The sequence below is a fragment of the Nanorana parkeri genome, unplaced genomic scaffold, assembly GCF_000935625.1.
Source record: "Nanorana parkeri isolate BGI_ZX_2015 unplaced genomic scaffold, ASM93562v1 scaffold1090, whole genome shotgun sequence".
Lineage (NCBI taxonomy): Eukaryota > Metazoa > Chordata > Amphibia > Anura > Dicroglossidae > Nanorana > Nanorana parkeri.
Window position 1 is genome coordinate 514,196 of NW_017307358.1, and position 24,982 is coordinate 539,177.

The 24,982-nt window shown below is 44.1% G+C and overlaps 1 protein-coding gene across 1 annotated transcript in view; it reads left to right on the plus strand.

Annotated features, from left to right (window-relative positions):
• TTC26 (tetratricopeptide repeat domain 26) overlaps window positions 1-24,982 on the plus strand; it is a 336,565-nt gene that overhangs the window by 292,395 nt on the left and 19,188 nt on the right. Inside the window, exon 16 of the mRNA XM_018567770.1 lies at window positions 7,191-7,297. Coding sequence (XP_018423272.1) covers window positions 7,191-7,297 — 107 coding nt within the window. The remainder of the gene's footprint in view (window positions 1-7,190; window positions 7,298-24,982) is intronic.

Consider the following 24,982-nt stretch of genomic DNA (forward strand, 5'->3'; position numbering starts at 1 on the left):
TGGACTCAGGGCTTAGTGACCCGATGGACTCAGGGCTTAGTGACCCGATGGACTCAGGGCTTAGTGACCCGATGGACTCAGGGCTTAGTGACCCGATGGACTCAGGGCTTAGTGACCCGATGGACTCTGGGCTTAGTGACCTGCTGGACTCTGGGCTTAGTGACCTGCTGGACTCTGGGCTTAGTGACCCGCTGGAGGCAGGGCTTAGTGATGCGCTGGATACAGGGCTTAGTGGCGTGCTGGACGCAGGGCTTAGTAACGCGCCGGACACAGGGCTTAGTGACACGCTGGACAAAGAGCTTAGTGACCCGCTGAAGGCAGGGCTTAGTGACCCGCTGGACGCAGGGCTTAGTGAAGCGCTGGACGCAGGGCTTAGTGAAGCGCTGGTCGCAGGGCTTAGTGACCCGATGGACTCGGGGCTTAGTGACCCGATGGACTCAGTGCTTAGTGACCCGATGGACTCAAAGCTTGTACATGAGTATCGGCCGTACCCCCCTGATGGCAGCCTTGGCAGTCACTCTTGTGTGTGCTAGTAAGTTGTGCGGGTATCTACAAACACACAAACACAACAAATCAAGATACTTACCTCCCCCTTGGACCCCACTCCTCCCCCTCTTTGCTCCAAGCTAGTAGATGAATCGTTGCTGGAGTCTGCACTGTCTTTCGTGATCTAGTATTGGACAGGAAGTTCAGGGAAGCTGAGCTGAGAGACTTGGAAACAGCTGTTCAGAAACATAATAATTTTGAGGGTTTGGGCAAAAATGTAAAGCAAGGCTTTGCTGGGCAATGTATATTACTTTAATCTGGATTCATTATTGAAAACAAGTTTGAGATTTTTAATACTACTTTAACTATTAACAAAAATTTAGCTTTGTGACTGTCAGGGAACCAAGAAACCAGACGGAAACTAAAAGTGCAAGTTATGCAATGTCTGAACAAATACAAGGGCAGCAACCAAGTGAAAAGACTGATGAATATATAGTGAACTGGAGTCACATTATCACTGTGAGACAGGAAGTTGCTTGTCACTAGTCGCAGAATGATGAATTTTACGAGTTTGGTCATAAGAGAGCAGCTAGGAGCAACAGTCAGTGTCAGAAACACTGCACGGAAGCTTAACCTGCAGCAGTCGTTTAGCCTTTGCAGAAGTTTTACTTTGGCACATCTCAGATGCTATAGTGCAGGAAGTAGAGGCCACAGGCTAGATAGAGTTTTAGCCCATGCTTCCCAAATATTTTATTGCATCCAATCTTCTGTTTTCACCCTCAACATTTTGCACGCCTCTTTCAGGTAATAGAAGGCTTGGTGTTACTGGAGGTCATTATCCCCATTCCTACTAAGGAAATGATTCAAAGGCTTCTACTGTAACCTGTTTACATTACAATAAAGCCTCCAATGTTTTAGTAAAAATCTAGAGGTTATGTATAGATTTGCTGGTTGCCTTCCTCCACCAGATATAATTTCTGGCATACTGTATGTAGAGATCTGGGATGCCTATTTTCACATCATCATATTCTCTGGCCTCCAGCACTGTATATACCCTTTGCTGTTGGCAATTGTTACAACCAAGTGGTTCTGCCTTTGGATTGGCCTCAGCTCCCATGGTGTTTGCTAAGGTTCTTTCCTTGGTTCTGGACTTCTGTGGATCAGGGGCTTTCTCCACAGTGGGCTTTCTAAATTATTACTTGCTCAGGTCTGTGTCAGCCCACAACTAGAAGCAAACATTAGCACCATGACGCTGGAGATGTTCAGATGGCTACTGAATGTCTTCTTGGACACCATCCCTTCATTTGCACTATATAGGTCTGATCATGGACACTGGTGCAATTAAAATGTTTTTTCTTCATGAAAAACTATAGATGTTTACCACTGCACATGGAAGATTTTATATCGCCTTATATGGTGCTGGTCTCTTAGTTTAAACCCTCCTTCCTTTTCCATCAGTAGGGTACTTTCTATTCTCCGTAGGTTTCAGCTATTCTTTTCCAACTGTCTCTAACTAATCATTTCCTGGTCTGTATCATTGTTCGGGGGTAACTCAAGTTTTTTCTTCTCTGAGGTCTCTTCTTAAGTATTGGCACATAAACTTGGCCCTTTAGAAGCCGCCATTTTAACCTTTCAGCCAGGTGGGTGGCCATCTAGCAGCCTTATCCTGCAAGGCTCATTTTAAAGTTCTGCACAAGGATAAGGCTGTTTAAAAAAACCTAAGCCATGTTTTTTTTAATCATGCCCTATTTTGTTCTTGTGTCTGACTCTAGTCCATCATCCAATAGGAACTGCTGTCCATTCCCCAGTGGCTAGAGCTGTCAGAGTTTAACTGAAAGCCATTGCTTCTTTTTGGAAGTCATCTCCTGTTTGTCATTTCAGCTATATTCTGTAAGGGTGACTAGGCTTTAGACCATTTTTTAAACTTATACCATTGGTAATAAGGACCCACTTTTGCCCGTGATGCTAACATGCCCCTATGTAATAGCAAAGAGGATGTGACAGGTCCTCTTTTTGGAGAAATTAGGAGTCTATTAGACCCATAATGTCACCTAGGGACCTCAAAGAAGCTGATGAAGCAACAATCTGTTTCGCCAGCTTCTTCTGGCTACAGGACCTGGAGAAATTACAGAGTGACAATGGACAACAATAAATACTTTCTTCATCTCTGTGCACACCAAGGAAGAAGATGTAACTCGAATTCCATAATGGGGATAGCAGTGCCATAGCCTCTACTCAACCACAATGGTTAACTATTGAAATGGTCCAGAAACAGTTAGACAAAATTAAGGTGAACAAAGCACCTGGACCAGACGGCTTACACCCGCGTGTCCTCAAAGAATTGAGCTGTGTAATTTGAAAGCCATTGTATTTAATTTTTAGAGACTCTCTAATGACTGGCTTGGTACCGATGGATTGGCGCAAAGCCAATGTGGTGCCTATATTTAGAAAGGGATCAAAGTCTTTACAAAGTAATTACAGACCTGTAAGTTTAACTTCAATAGTTGGCAAGATACTTGAAAGTTTGATCAAGGATCACATGCAATTGTTTTTGCTTGAAAATAATATCATAAGCGATAGTCAGCACGGATTCACAAAAGATAGAAGTTGTCAAACAAACCTACTTTCTTTTTATGAGGAAGTGAGTAATAAATTGGACAGAGGAATGGCTGTGGATATAGTATACTTGGACTTTGCAAACGCGTTTGACACAGTTCCCCACATGCGGCTAATGTATAAGTTAAGGTCATTAGGTATACAGCATTCCATCTGTAATTGGATAGAAAACTGGCTTAAAGACCGTATTCAGAGAGTGGTGATCAATGATTCGTACTCTGAATGGTTTGAGGTTGTTAGTGGTGTTCCCCAAGGTTCAGTGTTGGGCCCCTTACTGTTTAACCTGTGTATAAATGACAGAGTTGGGGATTAAAAGTACTATTTCTGTGTTTGCAGATGACACCAAGTTATGTAGTGGAATACAGTCCTTACAGGATGTCTCTAACTTACAAGCAGATCTGAATGCACTGTATGATTGGGCATGTATTTGGCAAATGAGATTTAATGTTGATAAATGTAAAGTTATGCACTTGTGGACTAAAAACATGCATGCGTCATACACTCTAGGGGGAGTATGTTTGGGGGAGTCAATGATGGAGAAAGATCTGGGTGTTCTGGTAGATCATAGATTCAATAATAGCATGCAATGTCCAGCAGCAGTTTCTAAAGCGAGCAAAATACTTTCTTGTATTAAAAGAGGTATTGTTAGGATCAGAGCGCCTCTAGGTGGCGCAGGAGCTAAGACCTGCAGCTCCAGTGCTCACCTGCGGGTGTTTCCCAGCTGCCAGTACTTAGCCATCACCTGGTGCTTCCTGGGAGGATATTTAAACCCTCCCTGCAGTCAGGATGATGGCTCAGTATTGTTTCCTGTTTCCTGAAACTTGAACCCTGAGTCCCCAGTTCCGGTGAACCCTGCTTTCCGTCCAGAGTCCTGTTACCAGTCCTGTACCCTGTTTGTGTCCCGAGCCCGGTTACCCATTTGCAGTCCTAGATACCTCTTGTTGCCATTACCTGCCTTTCCTCCTGTTGCCATTACCTGCTTGTCCTCTTGTTGCCATTACCTGCCTTTCCTCCTGTTGCCATTACCTGCTTGTCCTCCTGTTGCCATTACCTGCTTGTAGTCTGGTTGATGTTACTTATTTATGTTTGCTTTTGGGTGTTGTTTAGTTTTGCTGTTTATTAAACTGTATATAATACATTCTGCCCTGTCCGGTGTGGTCATAAGTGTTTGGTCTTCCTGTGTGGGTGCCTGCGCAGGTGTGGGGTCACCTGTGCCAGTATCCCTGACAGGTGTAGACTCCAGAGATAGACATCATCCTGCGTCCCGAGGCTCTGTGACACCCGGAGCGGTAACCGAGTGTCACCCCGCCGAGACGCCACTGCGCATGCGCGTGACGTCACCATGCACGCGCGGCAGTATTCTGATACCTCCCGGCGGCCATCTTGGTGATGGACGCCGGCAGAGAGAGGAGGGGACAGTCACCCGGCGGGATAAGGTATGCCGCCGGGTCCCCTCCTCTCTCCTGATACTGTCGGGCGTTCGGTCCATGACCGAGCGCCTGACTTTTCAATGGTGTCACCCGGGTGCGGGCCGCACCCCCCTTCTGACGCCACTGGCATTAGTAGGACCACATCTGGAATATGCAGTTCAGTTTTTGTGTGCCAGTTCACAAAACGGATGTTGTGGAACTGGAGAAAGTGCAGCGAAGGGCGGCTAAACTCATAAGAGACATGGAGGAGCTCAGCTATGAGGAAAGATTAACTGACCTGAATTTGTTCTCTCTGGAGAAGAGGCGATTAAGGGAAGACATGATCACAATGTATAAATACATAAATGCTCCATATAAAGAGCTTGGTGCCAAATTATTCACGTTAAGGTCACTGCAAAGGACAAGGAGGCACTCTTAGCGTCTGGAGGAAAAGAGGTTTAACCTTTTCATACGGAAAGGATTCTTCAGTTAGAGCTGTGAAAATGTGGAATAGACTCCCCCAGGAGCTAGTTCTAGCTAGCTCGGTTAATTGTTTTAAAAAACATCTGGATGTATTCTTAAATGCACAGAATATTACTGGATATTTAGTTATTATAGGTATATTAGGCATCAGAGATTGTTGATCCAGGGAATATCCGATTGCCTTATGGGATCAGGAAGGAATTTTGTTCCCCTGTTGGAGCAAATTGAACCATGCTTTAGAAGGGGTTTGTTGCCTTCCTCTGGTTTAAACTGTGGGCATAGCGTTCTATTTAGGCTTTTCTTCTTCTTTTTTTTTTTTCTCCGTATCTCTATAGGTTGAACTTGATGGACTTGTGTCTTTTTTCAACCTGACTAACTATGTAACTATGTAACAGAAACACATCACTTCTGGGTCCAGTGATCTGAGGGGAGGTCAGCAGCTGGGAGTGTGCTGAAATCCCTCCAATCTAAGAGGACAGACCCGACTTGTTGATCCCGTGCCCGCACAGGGGACTGGGTGGCAGCACACTCTGTGGCACCGTACATGCAATTGGGCGGCTGTATAGCTGCCGGATTGTGCTTGTATCTGAACAGCCATCGCCGGCTGTTTAAAACTGTACCAAGATCTTGATAAAACTGCTTCAGAATGCCGCCATTTATCTACGTTAGGCGGTCCTGAAGCAGTTAAAGTCCCCCATGCCCCTAGGTACTCACACATACAAACTCAAACAAGCGTTGGGTGCGCCTGTGTGCGAAAATGACGATTGCACCACACATTACATATCACTGCGAACGTTGGAGCAATAGTTCTAGGGCCATCAATCACTATTAACAGTGATTAGTGGTAAAAACTATTAATGCGTTGCTTATGGGAAATTTTGGGCAATTTTAATGCTTGACGTGTTTGTTATCTATCTACCCGACACAAACCCATTGTTTGTTTTACTAAAAAATTGAGCAATATTTTCTGTTTCTGTGCGTTAATTTTCATTTTAGTGTATTTTATCCTAACAATACTGATTTAAAAAACATTTGTGCACATTTTGTGTAACAAAAAAATCTGCAACTAGTATTTTTTTAATTTACAGGCCTCTGCTTTAAGGAAATATATAATTGTTTGGGGGGGTTTAATCAGTTTTCTAGGCAAAAATTTTGATTTTATCATGTGTGTGCAAAAATTAAGAAATTGCTCTGGACAGCAAATAGTTAACGTGCATGTGGCAGCTGTAAGGTGTGATTGTTTGTTTTTGTTTTTTTTCCTGACCAGCAAAGTTTGATTTGTTTGGGTGCCCTTACCCTAAAGGAAATCCCGCGATCGTGCGATAATCGGCAGGTGTATGGAAGGCGTGCGGCCGTTTCTACTGTACGGTCGCACGTCTTTTGTCTCCCGTGCAGGCTTGAAAACCCGCCGAGAATCGTACTCTCGGGAGACAAATGCCGAACTGGGCAGGTGTGCGCAAACGCACACTGCCCGTGCGACATTGGAGTCATCGGAAGCCCGCCCCTCAGCAGTTTCGATGATCGCAAGTACGATCTGCCTGTTCAAGATGGGCAATTGGCACAAGTTTTTAATTAGTTTACACACCATCGCAAGACAGAAGTCTTGCGATGGTTGTAAGGTGTATGGGCACCTTTAGTTTTGAGATTGCTTTTAGGTGTCACACAAGCAAACCCTACAGTTTGATCAAATATGTATTTTGGAATTCACCTTTAAGTAATTTCCTCTAATGTCCATTGATCGTCAAAGCTTCCTCCGATATACAGTATTTGGTTTGCTTGTTGCCATTAATACTTAGTTGTTTGTTTTGGAAAGGTTATTACCTTTCATTACTCTTCTTATTTGTTTATAGCTTGCTACAACAGAGCTAAACAGAAGGTACATATGAGCTGGCCCCTCTTTTTTGCCATAAAGGTCCATTTAAAAAGTAGAGGTATGACCTATTGATTTAAAGCCAATTGCCACCTTTGTAAGTGGATGTATATGTGTATATATATATTTATATATATATGTATGTATGTGTGTGTATATAATATTTGTGTAGGCAGCAATATACCCCCAAGTATATAAATCTATGTTGCTTTATCCATCAACGAACATTTGAAACTAGAATATAACTGTGAGTATAAAGAAATCCTACTTTGGCTTTAGATTCATTATCTGTGGTAGAATATAATCAGTTTGTGTAACAATTACAGATATCATGAACAAAAAACCAAGATTGGCATGGGAGTTGTATTTAAAAATGGAAACATCAGGGGAGTCATTTAACCTTCTCCAGCTGATTGCCAATGACTGCTATAAGGTAAGAACTTTTTTTCTTTTTTTAAACCTTAAATATGTTCTAAGTAACAGTGACTCTGTCCACTATAAATTGCAAGCAAATATCTTTTGCATTTTTGCAAAACTGACCTCAAATGGTGCTCCAACATTACAGTACATGCAAAAACTATAATAGGCGTAGACATGCTCAAAATTCTGTATATAGAAACCAAGTTGTAATACAGAAACCTCTAATTATTTTTAATGTTTCCTAAATTCTGTAAGGTCATGCAATTTTGTGTACCTGATCATTTTTGTTTATGCATTTTAGTAATATTTATACATAGCACAAATATAATACTTGACTTACAGAGTGCACTGTATAGATTCACTGTAAAATGTTTGCAGCGGCCCTGTTTTTGGGGTGTGTGTCTAGGGAGAGGATGTGCAAGTGAGTGGGTGTGCACGAATGGATCCAGCGTGGATGTAGGTGCTGGTATCCTGACCATAGCTCTGCCATAGCCCCGCCAGCGTAATACTTTCCCGAACGCGGACGGACCGCATCGAGGGTTCGGGTGCACGATAGCATGCATCGGTGGTCCTCTCCCTAATCTTCCCAGTAAATACCTGGGTCTTGGTGTGCTGAGGCTGTGGAGCGGAGGTGGACCAATCCGGTTGGAGGAGTGGTGGTGGAGCCGCAGTGACATTGCTCTGTGTGGCGGCGGGTGGACACTAGCTTGTTGGCTGACGGAGGAGAAGGTGTTCTGGTGGTGAATGTGCTGTTGGCTCCCTCCAGTGGCAGAGAGTGGAGGTGCAGAGTACTGGACTCTGTAGAAAGAGCTGGGTGAAGGTGTTTTGGCTCCCCCTGGAGGTAAAAAATGAAAAGTGTGCCTGGGCAGACTGTTCAATGAGCAGTAATAGCTGATAATAAAATGACCGGGACTGGGACAAAAAAAAGAGACTGCCCAAGAGGCTGCTAGTGGTGGGGGAACTAAGCAATTACCCCGTGTACCTAAACAGGCCAGCAAAGAGAAGCAGAAAGAAGTGGTGTCACGATTGGAAAAATTTGCCAGAGGAACTACAACAGGTATGGATGCCAATCAAACAAACAAAATGCAATTAAGTTTTGGAGATAAGTCTTTTTGTAAAGTGACTGAAGATGTATTTGAGGTGGAAGGAGGGGCTACAGGGGGAACTATGGATATATCTAATGGACAGTTATCTTTATTAAATCCTGACGCCGCAGGTGACCCCACTCTTAAAAATGTGTTGTCGGCAGTACAAGCCAGTAATAGGACTTTGGTATCCATGGCAGAGCAAATACAAGCTATGCGAATAGATGTATCTTCTCAGACAAGATATGCAAAAGATTAAAGAGAGGTTGACAGAGGCTGAAGATAGAATTAACAAGCTGGAGGATATAAATATCTCTATGTGTGTGGATCTTAAAATGGCATTGCAAAAAGTTAATAGTTATTCCCGTAAAATTGAATAATTGGAAAATAGAGCAAGGCGCAATAACATCAGAATGGTAGGAATGCCTGAACAGACTGAGGGGTTAAATCTGGTAGCCTGTATGAAAAAGTGGATATTAGGAGATAAATGTTCTTTTCCTATTGTCTCTATGTTTATGATTGAAAGAGCCTATATAATTCCTGCACATACTCATGTGCATGGGAATTTGCCAAGGACTATGCTGTTTAAAGTGGCTAACTATAGAGACAAGGAGGCAATCCTCTAGAAAGATCGAGAATTGGAAGCTATATCTATTGCAGGTGCGAGAGTGATGTTATTCTCAGACTTTCCAGAGAAAGTTCAGAAAAAAAGGCTCAATATCAAGAAGTGAACAAACAAATGCGCCAGATGAAAATACAATATTCAATGCTATATCCAGCGAAAATGCGTATAATTACTAATGAAAGAACTAATTTTTTTTTTAAATCTCCTTTAGCAGTTTTGGCCTGGTTGGATAAATATCCTGTGAGTGATACAAGAGGCAGGAAGCCATGAGGAATAATGTGGGATCTGAGGATATAGTATATTTAGAATTGAGTATAAAATACACCACATTGATATCTGGAGTGTAAGATGAATGTTTGGGTGAAGTTAATGTCTCTAATACCCTATTTGGCTCCTGAGTGGAGTATGCTGTATAGATGTGGGGGGTTAATGTAGAAATGGTTTGTGGGTTTTTTATTTATTTTTTGCTTTTTCCTTTTCTCTTTTTTTTTTGTCTGTGTTGTGTGTTGTGTTGCTTTTTTTTGTTTGTTTGTTTGGTTTTTTTTCTTCTCAAGTGCCAAATTTTTATTTATTGCTTTTTTCTCTCAAGTACCAGATTTCTATATGTATTGGAGGGCTATTTTCAATGTTTGGGAATTGTAGTATATGGTAGTATAAAAGAACTAAATATAAATGGATAAGCAAAACATTTCAATAATATCTTGGAATGTGAGAGGTTTGGTCAATAAGACAAAGCGCTGTGACGTCAATTATTTGTCTTCAGGAAACGCATTTGATAGGAGATGGTGTTGGATGGCTGGAGCAGATTTTTGCAGTATACAGCTCTTGCATGTTACTCTGCATACTCTAGAGCAGTGGTTCTCAACCTGTGTAACCTCAGGACCCACATTTGTCCTTGGTCATTAAGTCGCGACCCAAGTCGCACTGCAATGGAACGCACGGCATTGCGGCACCACGCATTCTGGTGCGGGCGATTGAACTGTGGGTGGGAGGTGCATTTGGGGTGCCATTCAAATGAATGGTAACCCAATGCACCTCCCACACCAGAATGCACAGTAGATGCGATTGCATGGTACAGTGCGATAATCGCAGGGGACTGTTCGAGTAACACACTGTACTAGTGTGAACGGGCCCTCAAAAACACTGACAAACCGACATTCTCAACCACACATACAAAACATTTTTTTTTTTTATGATCCACCCAGTCTCCCTATCTTACAAGAACTGGAGTGGATCCTCAGCCTGGGGTCCAGTGTGGGCTGCTGTGCTGGAGCTCCATCCATATGTGCATTGCCTGTGGAGCTCCCTTGCAGGCCTGTAGAGGTGTCGGGACCCAGAATGTGACGTAATTCTGGTCCAGGCACCTCTACTGGACATGTGAGGGAGTTGTAAGCAATGCACTTATGGATGGAGCTCCCTCGCAGCAATCTATTAAGGATAAGTTTTCCTATTTTTGTTATTGTGATGGGGAACTTATAATTATATGAATATGGCACTAGATAAATTCCCAGTAAGTAAGCACTTAGATTCTACTTTATAATTTTTGTAAAGAAATTGGGTTATGGGACGTGTGGCAGTTATATACATGTTTTTCGAAGACACATAACACATTATCTAGGATAGATGTAATCTTATTTTTGGTTGATGTAATGCCACTAATTAAATGTCCAATGTCCGACCCAGAGCCCTCTCCCACTTGAGCATATAATTGTGTTTAGGAAAAGGGACAATGGATATTGAGTTAAGAAGTTTATAAATATCCGATATCAATTGTTTACAAAATGGGCCATTTAAACACAGTTTTTCAAATGAAGTTAATGGCGAAAAGGTGAGAGAAGTAGAGACTGTGTATGCAAAGGGTTTGATCTGGAGAAATGTATAAAGAGATCCAGTTGGTAGATTAAACCAAGTTTGCAGGGTATGAAAAGGCAATAAAGTCCCATCCAACAATATCTCTAAAGCGAAAAAGGGAGTGATCCAGCCAGGGGCGAGCAGTATGATAATTAAGGGTGGCAGGCAGAAGGGGCGTGTATAAAAATGATCTCATAGAGGTAGGTGAGGTAAGATTAAATTTAGGCCCTGCGAGACGCCAGATGTCTTTAGTATGCTGCATAGTTGATAAAAGCGAAGGTGTCTGTACAGACTGGGGAATAGACCATAGGAGGGAGTTTAAGTGTAATGTAGAGATCCAAAGATTTTCTATTTCTGCCCACCTGTTAGGTGGGTGTAAATAGGACTAGGAAGCCAAATGGCATAAATGGACCGCTAAATAATAATTAAATATGTCCGGGAATGCCAAGCCACCCTGTGATCTAGGGGCTACTAACACTGACTTGGCAACTCTATGACCAGAAGTATTCCATGCAAATTGAATGAGCAAGCGTTGCAAGGCTTTAAGATCGTGTGTAGGGATTTTGGCAGGCAATGTCTCAAAATAATAAAGCAATTTAGGCAAAATCGTCATTTTAATTGAAACCATTCTGCCAATCCAGGACAAACAATATGGTCTCCATCTTTGAAGATGATCTCTAATTTCCCGATACAAAGGGACAAAATTGGTCTTATATAGAGAAGTCACCCGAGGGGTGAGGTAGATACACAAATATTTTAGTTTATCAAATTTCCAATTATATGCAAAAGAGGACTGGAGGAAAGACAATGCTTTCTGGGGGATATAAATTGGCATTGCCTCAGATTTAGTTAAATTTAGTTTATACCCTGATATATTAGCTAGACAATTCCCTATGTAAATTAGGTAGAGAGATAAGGGGCTTAGTCAAGGTCAATAAAATATCATCTGCAAAAAGGGAAAGTTTAAAAACACGTCCTTTAACTCCTACGCCTGAGATGTCTGGGGAGTTCCTATTATGATTCGCCAGTAGTTCAATACAGAGAGCAAATAGTAAAGGAGATAAGGGACAGCCCTGTCGAGTGCCGTTACGTATAGGGAAAAAGGAGGATAGTGAAAAAGGAAGTTTAATAGCTGCAAAGGGAGTAGAATAAAGATTAGTAATAACATCTAAAAAGGGTCCCCGGATCCCAATGTGTTCTAAGGTGGAAAATAGAAATGGCCAGCTAAGACGATCGAATGCCTTCTCGGCGTCAAGACTCAAAATCAAGGATTCTGTTTCTGAGCGATTCAGAATATCTATAATATCTATCGTTCGTCTTGTGTTGTCTCCAGCTTGTCTGCCTGAGACAAAGCCGACTTGGTCCTTGTGTATCAAAAAAGAGAGAAAAGGACCAAGTCGTAGTGCCAACAGTTTAGAAAAAAAATTTAAGTCTGAATTCAAGAGGGCAATCGGTCGATAGTTGGAGCGTTCCAGATGGTCTTTATCAGGTTTGGGAATAACTGTAATGTAAGAAACAAGCATAGAAGTGGGAATAGGGGAAGCTGCTAGGAAATCATTGTATAATGTCAACAAGTGTGGGATAAGAATATGACTAAAGTTTTTGTAATACAAGTAGGGGAGGTCGTCTGGGCCTGGGGCCTTACCATTAGGCAAACATTTAATGACTAAGGCCAATTCTTCAGATGTAATAGGGCGATTAAGAAGTTGTAGGTTTTCTTGTGAGATGTGGGGAGAGGGATATTCAGTGAGATAGTCCATAAAGTAAGGTCATCGAGGTTAAATGCAGGGTCTTGTATGCTATAGAGACGAGTGTAGTAAGCATGGAAGGTAGCAGCCACTTTATCAGGGCTAAACTGTTCAGTACCATTATTGTCCCTGATGGGATGCGTAGAGTTTTGAGCCTGGTCTGCTTTAAGCTTTTGGGCTAGCATAGTATGGGGTTTGTTACCTCTTTCATAGAATTTCTGTTTTACAGATAGCATCGATTTCTCCACCGCTGATATATCTAATTGTTGCAATTGGGATCGAACAAAAAGAATACACCGAAGTAAATGAAAAGAAGGGGTAGATGCCAACCGCCGTTGGAGAGCCCCAAGTTGGGTTTCTAGAGATATACGTTGAAGCTGTGAGTCACGTTTAAGTTTACTAGAGAGGGCTATACAGCAACCTCTCATAACCGCTTTGTGAGCTTCCCACAGAGTGCTGGAAAGGTCCACAGTGCCTTTGTTCAAGGAAAAATAATCAAGCAAAGATACTTCTAGTTGTGATTTTGTTATTTCATTTTTGAGTAGCCATTCATTTAATCGCCAATTATAAAATGTTACCGGGGGAGGAAACAAACGGACCGAAATAACTATGGGGGCATGATCAGACCAAGTAATGGAAGTAATATCTGAGGCAACAGTGGCACGTAGAGCTACAGCGTTAACTAGGAAGCGATCTATTCTAGTGTGAGTTTCATGAGCATTGGAGTAAAAAGTGAACTGCATGTCCGTTGGGTTCTGAGTTCTCCAGACATCGAACAAAGCGTATCGTTTAAGCAAGAGTTGAAATTGGTGTGCGAGTCTTACTGTACCCCCAGGGGTTGGACTTCCAACAATCCCCAATCTATCAAGAATTGGGGACAAAAGCACATTAAAATCACCACCAATAATCATATATTGATGGGATATAGAGGACAATTTCGAGAAGACAGATCTCAAAAATGATATTTGTCTAGTATTTGGGCTGTATAAATTACATAGCGTAATCTGATCAAGCCCCCACGTACCTTGAAGAATAATATACCTGCCCCCCGGGTGAATGAAGACCTTTGATGGTTTAAAAGGACACCCTAGTTTAAAAAGAGCCCCCACCCCAGCCCGCTTTCCTGAGGGGCAATTAGCTAAATAATAGGTAGGGAAACGGGATTTTAAGAAATGAAGTGAACCCTGGGAGGAGAAATTAGTTTCTTGAAGGAATACTACATCAGGGTCTAAGCGCTTAAGCTCTCTAAAGAGTAATCCCCTCTTATGGTTGGAGTACAGTCCCCTTACATTGAAGGAGACTATGTCATAGTCACTGGGTGGGACCATTGAAACAAGGAGGGGGAGCAAACCCATATATATGGGCCAATCAGTACAAGATATAAAGTGAACTTACCAACCGAATCGCACCCCAGATAATGAGAGGGTCCCTGAAGTATGACCCATGGTGGGTCCCATATATGGCGTAGCAAACAAGGGGTCTCGTGACAGATTTTCTTAGAAATATAGAAAGGGAACAAAGCAAAAAAAATAAGTAAACGTGCAGAAATCGGTCCCAAAAAAAAAAAGATAAATAAGAACCAACCAAAAAGAAAAAAAATGAAAAGGGAGGGAGAAAAAAAAAACTAGAAGAAAAAAAAAACACAACAACAACAACTGCTATTATCGGATTCCAAAGAGTCCGACAATACCCTAACAACCCTAACTGCCTCCAATAGGGTATACCAGCAGTGATAAAGTTAAACTAATATAATAGTTCAACTAAACAAGGGAGTGCTGACACAGGTACTAAGCCTGAGACAGCTCTCACTACACTATCTGTCCAATAATACAGTCTTATTTCACTTCTATAAAGAATAACCTGGACCCATATGGGAGCATGACACAATAGGATCAAATAAAGCCAATATCACAGCCATATATTAAAACTTACAGATAACTAAACATTAATCTAATTAAACTAGGCTGCGATCTCTACTTCATAATCTACTAGTCTACAATAATAGATAGTGGTATATATATGGCTATATAAATGCATTTAGAATCTAACAATCAATAAGTATTTAATGGACCAGATAAAGTAAATGTTAACCAGATTTTCATTCTCGGTGTGGGCCGTAGTCACGGCATAGCACCTTTGGGTCCAAATCGTTTCTTCTTGGATACTACCTGCCACTGCGGAGGTTGCAAAGGAGCAGTGGGTAACGGGTCCCAACCTGGTATTTTGGGACAAGTAATATCCAAATCTCTACAAAAAGTGCTAAGGTCCTCAGGGACTTTCAATGTGGCCGATTTACCCTCTCGCCTGGCCGTGAGGCTAAAGGGAAAACCCCATCTATATGGAATATTAGCTTCTCGCAGTAAGGTGAGTAATGGATGTAAAAGTCTGCGTTGATGCAGGGTTATCCAAGAAAGATCCGGAAACAATTGTATCTGTACCCCCTCAAACTCCAGGTTTCGCGACTTACGTGCTGACTGCATAATTTCTTCTTTAAGAGCATATGAATGGACCCTACAGACCACATCTCTAGGTTGCGTAGGAGCCCCTCTGGGACGAAATGCTCTATGCGCACGATCAAGTTCCACATTATGAGTGGAAGGTTTGCCCAACAAGTTGTTGAATACAATTTGTAGGGTCTCGTGTAGATTTTCCAAGCCTGTAACCTCTGGCAGTCCCTTGATCCTAATATTGTTCCTACGACCCCTATTATCTAGGTCGTCTTCAACATGACGTTGTAAGTCTCTTATAGTAGAATTCTGAGCAATCACCTGTGTATGAAGTGAGTGAAGATCTTGTCTTGTCGCTTGGGTATCAGATTCAACCGTCTCGACACGGTTAGCAAGGTGTTGGAAGTCTTCACGTAGAACCATTATTTCGGACCGACATGTGTCTCTAACTTCTTGAATCAAAGTACGAAAGTCCTTTTTATTTGGGATGAACTTAATGAAATCCCTTCAAGATGTTGGTTCATCAATATCAGAGTCAGATGGCAGCAGGGAGGACATTAGCGCTTGGGGCTGTGTACAGTGAGGTAGCGGTCCTACATTAGTTAAAGACTGCCTAGTCTCACTTAAGCGTGGTAGAATTGCCTCTCTGTCAGGGCAAGGTTCATACCACTGTTTAGTAGATGCAGCCCAGACTTGGTGAGCCATAGGTTCTTGAAGTGTCCCAGCAGATAAAGCAGGAGAAGCAGGTATGGATTTTGCAAAGTTTTCCTCTCTTTCCTTGATTTCTCGCCCAGTTTCAGTACTACTTTGAGCCTTAGAGCCCTGATTTCTCTGTACTTGGGAGTCAGCTTTATCATAGATAACCCTATGAGAGGAGGCTGAATGGTATCTGAAACAGGGAGTGAAGGAGAGTCCATATCTGCAGCATATAATGTTGGAAGCGATTGCCTGTCAGATGAGGAAGCCGGTGAGCTTGCGATCTGGTCTTCACTAAAGGAGGACTGCCATAGGGGAAGTGAACTAGGGGAAATGCCAGGGGAACGAGCAGTTTGATCGCGTCCTCTGTCGACTGTATTACAAGCAGCCAGACCAGAGGGATCATCTATCGGAGGAGCCGACAGGGTATCTATACAACAAGGACCTTCACTCAAACGCCGCTCGAGAGGGAGACCGATACCTGCAGAGGGAGCTAAAGCATCTGACGCCGTCTTTGGGGGCTCCGGTACTGGGTCCGGGGATTTAAAGTCTCAATGCCCGCGGTAGGGGCTGATGATGTGCGAGAGGCTCCTGCTCCTGCAGTCTTGCCTGACTTTGGCCCCTTGTTGCGGACCATTTTGCCGTGCTCCCAATCCCGATAGCGGCGGCAGGTATGGAGAACTGCGAGCAGGTACAAACTGGTGCAGCAGTCTAGGTCCCACGACAGCGGGTAGGGAGAGCTGCAGACAGGTGTATCCGTCTAGCTCGACATCAGGTGTGTGATCTTACAGTTTTGGATGAGGGGATATTTATGACAGCAGATTAGTAGGACAAGGCAGCAGTGGAATAGGGAGGAGGAAGAGGCACGTAAAGAAGTAATTAGTTTAGAGACACAGTTTGTGTTAAATCCTAATGAAAAGGCGGTGATTGGACTGTAGCACAAGAACAACTGAGGCATATTGAAAGTAAGAAAGCTAAAAATAAATTATTTTTTACCAATGAGAAGTACTGGGAAGAAGGAGAGAGTTCTGGAAGACTGTTGGCACAATTGGTGAAGGCGCAAGAGCAAGTTCCATTTGTAAATGTGTTGAAGGATCAATTGTGCAGCGAGTCCAACAGAATTCTTTCAATCTTTAAACAGTATTATGAAGGGGTTTATACTACTAGAGTAAATTAATATCAGTGTAGATCTGGAAAGCTATATGGGGAATATCCCATTTCATACGTTATCTCAGGTTGACAAAGAAAGTCCCAGGCTTGGATGGTTTACCAATAGAAATATATAAGAAATATGCCTCCACTCTGCTTCCCGTGTTACTACAAACTTTTGAGGAAGCCTAAAGCTGGCCACACACCTTAAAACTTTTGTCTTGCGATGGTTGTAAGGTAATTTTAAAAACGTACGATCTGCCGATCTTGGACAGGCAGATCGTACTTGCGATAATCGCAAGCTCGCCCCACTGAGGGGCAGGCTTCCTATGACCGCAATGCTGAACAGGCAGTGTGCGCTTGCGCACACCGGCCCGTTCAGCATTTATCTTACGAGCATGCCACACACCTGCCGACAATTGTATGATACTCGGCGGGTTTTCAAACATGTTCCTAAGATAAAAGTCGTGCGATAAAAGCACGCCTTCCACACACCTTGCGATTACCGCACGATCGCGGTAATCGCAAGGTGTGAATGTGGCTGCAATTGTCTCACAAAAGAAGGGGAAGGATGTGCTACTGCCGGAGTCATATAGGCCTATATCTTTGCTGGGATCTGATGTTAAGATTTTGGCAAAAAGTTCTGGCAAATAGGTTATCTAAGGTTATTCAGAACGTAATAAATCCGGATCAAAGTGGATTTATGCCTAACAAGTCAACAGCAGATAATGTGCGAAGGGTATTCGTGAATATGCATGTTCCTTCAGAGATAATGGGGAATAGAGCTTTATTATCCCTCGATATTACTTAGGCATTTGTTAGTGTCGAATGGGACTATCAATGGGCAATACTAAGAGCATTTGGTTTTGGTCCCCAATATATTTCATATATTAAACTATTATACGCCAATCCCTCAGCAAAAATCCAAGTAAATAAGGCCTTATCCTCGGCTTTTAAATTGACGAGGGGAACTAGACAGAGGTGTCCTCTATCTCCCCTTTTATTTGCATTTTCAATAGAACCGTTAGCTAATTTAATAAGAAATTCAGATAAGATAGTGGAATTTAAGTGGTGTAAAGAAGAGGATAAGATACCATTGTATGCGGATGATACATTGCTTTTTTTAGCTTATACTAATCATTCTCTACTAGAAGCGATGTCTATATTGCTGGCATTTGGTAGGTTCTCAGGGATATGTGTGAACTGGGAAAAATTCATGTTACTTCCGATTGATCTTCTTCCTTGTCCACTGCAGACGCAAATTCAGCATATACAAATAGTTGAATCACTTTCTTATTTGGGTGTCAGCATTAGAGTAAATGTTGAGGCTTATTTGGAAGATAATTTAATTCAATTTTGCAGCAATTTCAGAAACAATGCAATGTATGTGCAAATTCCCCCTCTCGCCGGTTGGTAGATTAAATCTCATTAAAATGATTTGGATGCCTGAGCTCTCCTATATACTGTATATATATATATGTATATACAGGTGAAACTCGAATAATAAGAATATCGTGCAAAAGTAATTCCAGTAAGTGCTGCAAAAGGGGCCCAAACCAAGTACTGAGTACATATGCATGCTTGTACTTTTCAGAGGTCCGATATTGTTCTATGTACAATCCTTGTTTTATTGATTGCATGTAATAATCTACTTTTTTGAGGTTGTGGATTTGGGGTTCTTGGGGTTTTCATGAGCTGTAAGCCATAATCATCACAATTATGACAAATCACGGCTTGAATTATCTTGCTTTGCATGTAATGAGTCTATCTCATATATTAGTTTCACCTTTTAAGTTGCAATAGTGAAATAAATGAACTTTGCACGATATTCTAATTATTCGAGTTTCACCTGTATATGTTGGATTTCTCAAACTATATTTAGGAGGATAAATACAGTATTTAGGGAGTTGATATGGAAGAAGAAACAAGCACGGATAAAATTAGAAACCTTGCAATACCCTAAAAGAACTGGGGGTTTGGCACTTCCAAATCCATGGATAATGTTTTTGGCGACACAGCTAAGACACTTGGCAGGATGGAACCAACCAGGAGAGAGGATAGGGGCATATGATATCATTAGATGTTTGTTTCAGAAAAGAGACCCTCTTATGGCCCTTGGGACCACTTTATATTTGAAAGAGTTTTTATCTTTACCCACTATATGATTAATTGGTAAAATGTGAAAATCAATTAAGGGGTTATTGGATATTTCCGCATTTACAAAATACACTCCAATATGGGATAATAGCGTACTATATGAGGTAAACAGACTCCAGGGATTTGGATTGGACAAATATATGATCAAGGTGTCTTGTGCTCTTTCCAACAACTACAAGCAAGTTATTTACTACCAAATGCTCAATTCTATAAACATTTACAATTAAGGCATGCGCTCACGGTATATCCAGGCGTACTTGAGGTTTGTATTAATGTAAATATGGTTATAGATAAAAATGTTAATACAACTGTGCTGAGAGGTTTGGTTTAAAAAAAGTAAAGTGGGTTGTGAACTGGATCTGGGTCCACTAGAAGATACCCTTTGGAAGGAGGCGCTGCTTTCAATCCAATTCACCGTCTGCATCGCATAAATTAACACAGCTCTATATTGTACATAGAACATATCGGAACCCTATATAAGATAGGACTCAGGGAAGATTCTAAATGCCCAAAGTGTGGGTTTGAATCAGGTTTGCTGATACATCTGCTGTGGAGATGCCCAAAGTTGAAACCATATTGGCAGGAAATAATAGACATTATAAATATTGCTTTTGGGGGGCGAGGTTACGATCTGAAGCTGACCACACGTGTTTGGTGGAGCTCCGCTGCTTTTAACTCTCCCATCCTGATCTAACTCCTGCCTGACGTGATCCCCGTGCCCGAAGAGTCACCCGGACTGAGCAGGACATACCTGGGAGTGGATTTATGTTGGCCAGGTCTCGTCGGCGGGCCGCAGCTCTCCGGAGATCCACTCGGAAGGCGAGGGGCCCAGGCGCGTGTGCAGCCGGCGCCATCTTGAACTCGCCGGCTTCCGTCCCTGTATCCCCTGTGCAGCGGCTTGACATGGAGGGGGATGGCGTGGAGGGGGTGAGTGCTCCCCTAGAACGGACTCCTATGTCCAGGGCTCCTGAAACACCCGCTCCTGTGGCATTGGGGACCTCGGCTATCTTAGCGGCGATTGAGGGCTGTCAGGTTACCCTCACAGCAAAAATCGATCACTTGGCGGCAGAGTGTACTCTGATCCGCCATGATCTGGATAAGATCCGTACCCGCATAATGGCTGCAGAATCCAGGGTGTCTGATGCGGAAGACGGTCATACTGCAACCCTGACAGACCTACAGCGCACGGTCCAGGTCCTAGCTGCCAAAGTGGATGACGCCGAAAACCGCATGAGGAGAAACAACATCCGCATTGTTGGGATGCCGGATGGTGAGGAAGGCGCGGATCCGGTAAAGTTTGTAGAAACTTTATTTAGGAGGGTCCTGGAGCTGGATGAGCTGCCCCCTACTTTCGTGGTGGAACGTGCTCATCGAGTTCCTGCGGGTAGGGCACCGCCGGGGGCCCCCCCGCGTCCTTTCCTGGCTCGCCTACTGAATTACAGGGACAGAGACAAGATCCTGGCTGCAGCTCGCAGATGTCCGGATATCTCCTGTGGAAACGCGCAACTTCGATTCTTTCCTGACTTCTCCGCGGAGATACAGAAGAGAAGGAGGTCTTTTGTGGATGTCGGGCGCAGGCTCAGAGAGAAAGGCATTAAATATGGCATGTATTACCCGAGCAAGCTGAGGGTCCAGCACTCGGGCACGGTTCACTTCTTTGATACCCCGACGCAGGCGGGAGATTGGCTGGATACCATGCGGTAGGGGGGCCTGATGTCTCCTTGATTGTTCCTCCGGATCTTTTTTCCTCTGGGTGCTTTGTTTGGTGGCTGACGCTACATTTTACCATCCTTACCACCTGATGTGTGCTGTGACTGTGGCCACCAAGCTGGGAATGGGATCCACGGGGATTTTTTCCATCTTCTGCCTCATCTGTGCATTGAGATGCGGGCACCTCTGCCCTATGTCGTCAGCCTAGTATTCCATAGGAGGCGGCGGTTTCTCCACCACACTACACACTGTTTTTTTTTTCTTTGCCCTTCAGGTTTTTTGGACTTTTGGGGATTGAATTTTTTGAGTTTTGAACTGGGACACTTCTCACTGGGGGTGCTCTGACAATTGGAAGGTGTTTTTGGGTATAAGCTTCTAGTTACCGATTTTTGTTCTTACTAGCAAGCAAGGGGTTCAGTTTAAGTGTTATGGGTAGGGGGGAGGTTACATGGGGGATGCTATGCCAAATTTATATAACGAACGGAGGATTGCCATTACTTTTCATGTGTCTAGCTGACTTAATGTTTCTGTTCTTATATCCTGGGATGTATATGTGTTTATGGTCTACTCATGGGGGAACGCCTTAATATTTTGTCGTGGAATGTGAGAGGTCTCAATTATAAATTCAAGCGTTCTATGATCTTAAATTACCTGAAACAACAGAGGCCTCATATTATACTGCTACAAGAAACCCACCTAACGAGTAGCAAGATTTTGTCATTGAGACGCCCTTGGCTCCAGAAATCTTTTCACGCCACATATTCGGTATATGCCAGGGGTGTATCTATTTTGATCAGTAGAGCCCTCTCCTGTTCTATTCTCCACACCATTATAGATCCTGGGGGACGGTTCCTTATTGTGGTTATGAATGTCCATGCTCTACACTTTGCCATTGTAAATGTTTATGTACCACCTCCTTTCCATGTGCAAGTGCTATATACAATCTTCCATAAACTTTCTGCGTACCTTCCCATACCAGTCATTGTAGCGGGAGACTTCAATAATATTCTAGACTCCTCTCTAGATTCCTCTAATGCAGCCAGACCTGCTGGGTTGGATCTTGTATCCTGGGTGGACACGGCTGGGTTGGAGGAAATCTGGCGGTGGAAAAACCCGGGACAACGTGCATACTCCCATCTCTCACACACCCATGGCTCCTCGGCTCGCATAGATCTGGCCTTTGGCAACAGGGAACTACTCCACCTGGTGGCGGGGGCATCCTACTTGCCTGGGGGGCTGTCGGACCATGTTCCGCTCTCCATTTCCCTGTTGCTACCGGGCCACAGGAATTTTGGGTGTTGGAGATTATCCCCGAGTTGGCTGAGTGTGGAAATGGTATCGGACAGAATGTTACCTGCTATGGATGGATATTGGGATAAGAATGTGGGTACGGCTTCTGCTAATGTTGTGTGGGATGCTTTTAAAGCCAATATGCGAGGGGAATTTATATCTGCTATCAAGGCTTCTCGTGTAGAGTTTAATGCGGTTCTGGATGAACTACAGAGGAAGGAATCTGAGTCCGCTGCGGCTTTCGCGACTTCCCCTGGGGAGACATCTCTGGAGGCGCTCCGGGTGGCACGACGAGCTTTGAACCTCCACTATGTGGAGATGACAAGATGCTCCCTACGGGAACTCAGAGAGTCGCTTTTTGAACGAGGGGACAAGAATGGGGAAGTTCCTGGCCTTGCTGGTTGCGGATCAGAGGACACATACCACTGTCCCCTGTATCCTGACAGACAGGGGGGATAGGGTGACCGAACCACAGGCCATCCTACAGGAATTTCACTTCTATTATCGGACTCTCTATTCCAGGATCCCGGGTTATGACTCTGATCGCCTGGATGGACTTCTGGGGGGGCTTTCCTTGCCGGGACTGGAGGAGGCGGATGGTAGGCTCCTAGATATGTTGTGGCCGTCCTCGGGCTGGTCTCAGCAGACGTAGTCTGCGTTCCTGACAACAGGATTTATGCCGGGCAAGTCCACAGACACCAATCTACGTTGTGTGTTCACTCACCTGCACCTTTCACAGGATGTGGGGGGCGTGGGGGCGTTGGTGTCCCTGGACATGCCAAGGCGTTTGATTCAGTGGACTGGGGGTTCATGGCTAGGGTACTGAACTGTATGAATTTAGGCAATGGATTGCCATACTGTACAACAGGCCCAGGGCGGCTCTGAAGATAGGTCGTACACTTTCCGCACCTTTCGAGGTGGAGCGGGGTACGCGTCAGGGCTGCCCCTTGTCACCGGGACTTTTTGCCCTTGTGATGGAGCCCCTGGCGGTGGCACTCCGCTCCTCTCCGGACATACGGGGTATCCGGGTGGGGGGGATTGAGGAACGTCTGGCTTTGTATGCAGATGACCTCGTTCTGTTCCTCTCGGATGCTGGACCCTCCCTACGCACGGTGCTGGAGGTACTTGAAAAATTTGCTGTGTTCTCGGGACTGCGAGTGAATTGGTCAAAGTCTCACATTTTGCCGTTGAGTCCCTTGACACGCCCAAGGGCGGATCCTGACCTGCCTCTCCAGTGGGTGGATAGGCTTACTTACCTGGGGGTCACTATCACTGCCAAGGTAGGGGATTACTATCCACTGAACGTACTTCCTTTACTCCCTACTACTAAGCGCAGGTTGGAGGCATGGATGCACCTCCCACTGACCCTAATTGGCCGCACCAATCTTATTAAAATGAAGGTACTCCCGGTTTTGCTCTACTTTTTGCGAAACTCCCCTGTACATATACCCCATGCCTTCTTTAAAAAAATGCATCAGCTGTTCTCCTCATTTGTGTGGAATAACAAGACTCCGCGGGTTAGACTTGATCTCCTCCAAGAGCCCTGGACACGGGGGTTTGGCCCTCCCTAATCTTAAAAAATACTACCTAGCCGGACAGATGATGCAGCGGTGGTGACTGAAGCCGCCTCGGTCGGATCATATGCAGCCCTCACTGGCTTGGTATATAGAGGGTTGGGGGCGCCATATCCTATGACAGTCTCCATGACGGCGACTCTTAGGGCTTGGGATGAGGTGTGCAAACTCCTCTACCCTGACCGAAATCACATATCACCGCATGCCCCTCTGTGGCATAATCCGAAATTACGCCACTTTATGCAAATTCCGGATTTCCATATTTGGCCGGAGAGGGGAATTAGGGCCATGGGAGATATAACTTTGACCGGTTCACTTGCTTCATTCGCAGAACTGCAGGAGAAATTTAACCTTCTGAATAATTATTTGTTTAGGTACTTTCAGATACGACATGCCTACCAGTCGCAAATGGGAGGGTCCCATTGCGCCCTTACCATCTCGCCTTTGGAATCCCTCCTCAGACGGGAGGGTTTAAAGAAACCACTGTCTCTGGTGTACCAGGCCCTGTCTGATACGGCAGGTGTGCATAGGCTTCCTTGCAGACTGAGGTGGGTGGTGGATGTACCAGAACTATCGGATGACGCCTGGGAGGAGGCGTGGGATTACCCCTTCTCCCACTTGGTGTCGGTTCGGGACCGCCTTATCCAGTTTAAAATCCTGCATAGGGTATATTACACACCTGCACGACTGTCAACGATATACAGAGATACTTCCTTCTCTTGTTGGCGCTGCTCGGCACAGCCAGCAGATTTCAGGCACATTTTCTGGGACTGTCCGGGGATAGTGGGGTACTGGAAATCAGTTACGGACTTCATATCACAGGTGACTGCACTCCCCGTACCACTGACCATCTCTATGTGCTTGCTGGGGCTCACTGAACTTGCTGCTCCTACCAATGCCCTGCGCACACTGCTTGGGGTGTTGTTATTTTATGCGAGAAAATTGATAGTACTGCACTGGAAACGACAAGAGCCCCCCTCGTTAGCGGAGTGGAGGGGTATCGTGGACGCCTCCATACACTTATATAAGGCAACTTACATTAGTAGGGGATGTCCGAAGAAGTTTGACAAGGTTTGGGGCCACTGGACGGCTTTAACTTGAGGAAGCTACCACATTAAAATGATGCTGCTTTGAGCTACCCTTCTACGTGTGTAGGTTGCACCCTGACCCTAAATTGATAATCCAGGGTTAACCCCCATGGAAATTGGATCATTATACTCTAGCGTGCTGTCGTCTCCTGGGATGACGAGTCCCTCTCCATCTCTACGCAAGCCCGAACTTTTTCGGATGGGGGCGGTGGGAGACGACGGTATGCTCGGAAGCTAAGACACTAAGCAGTTTACAGTTGGAATAGTGGCAATTTTTT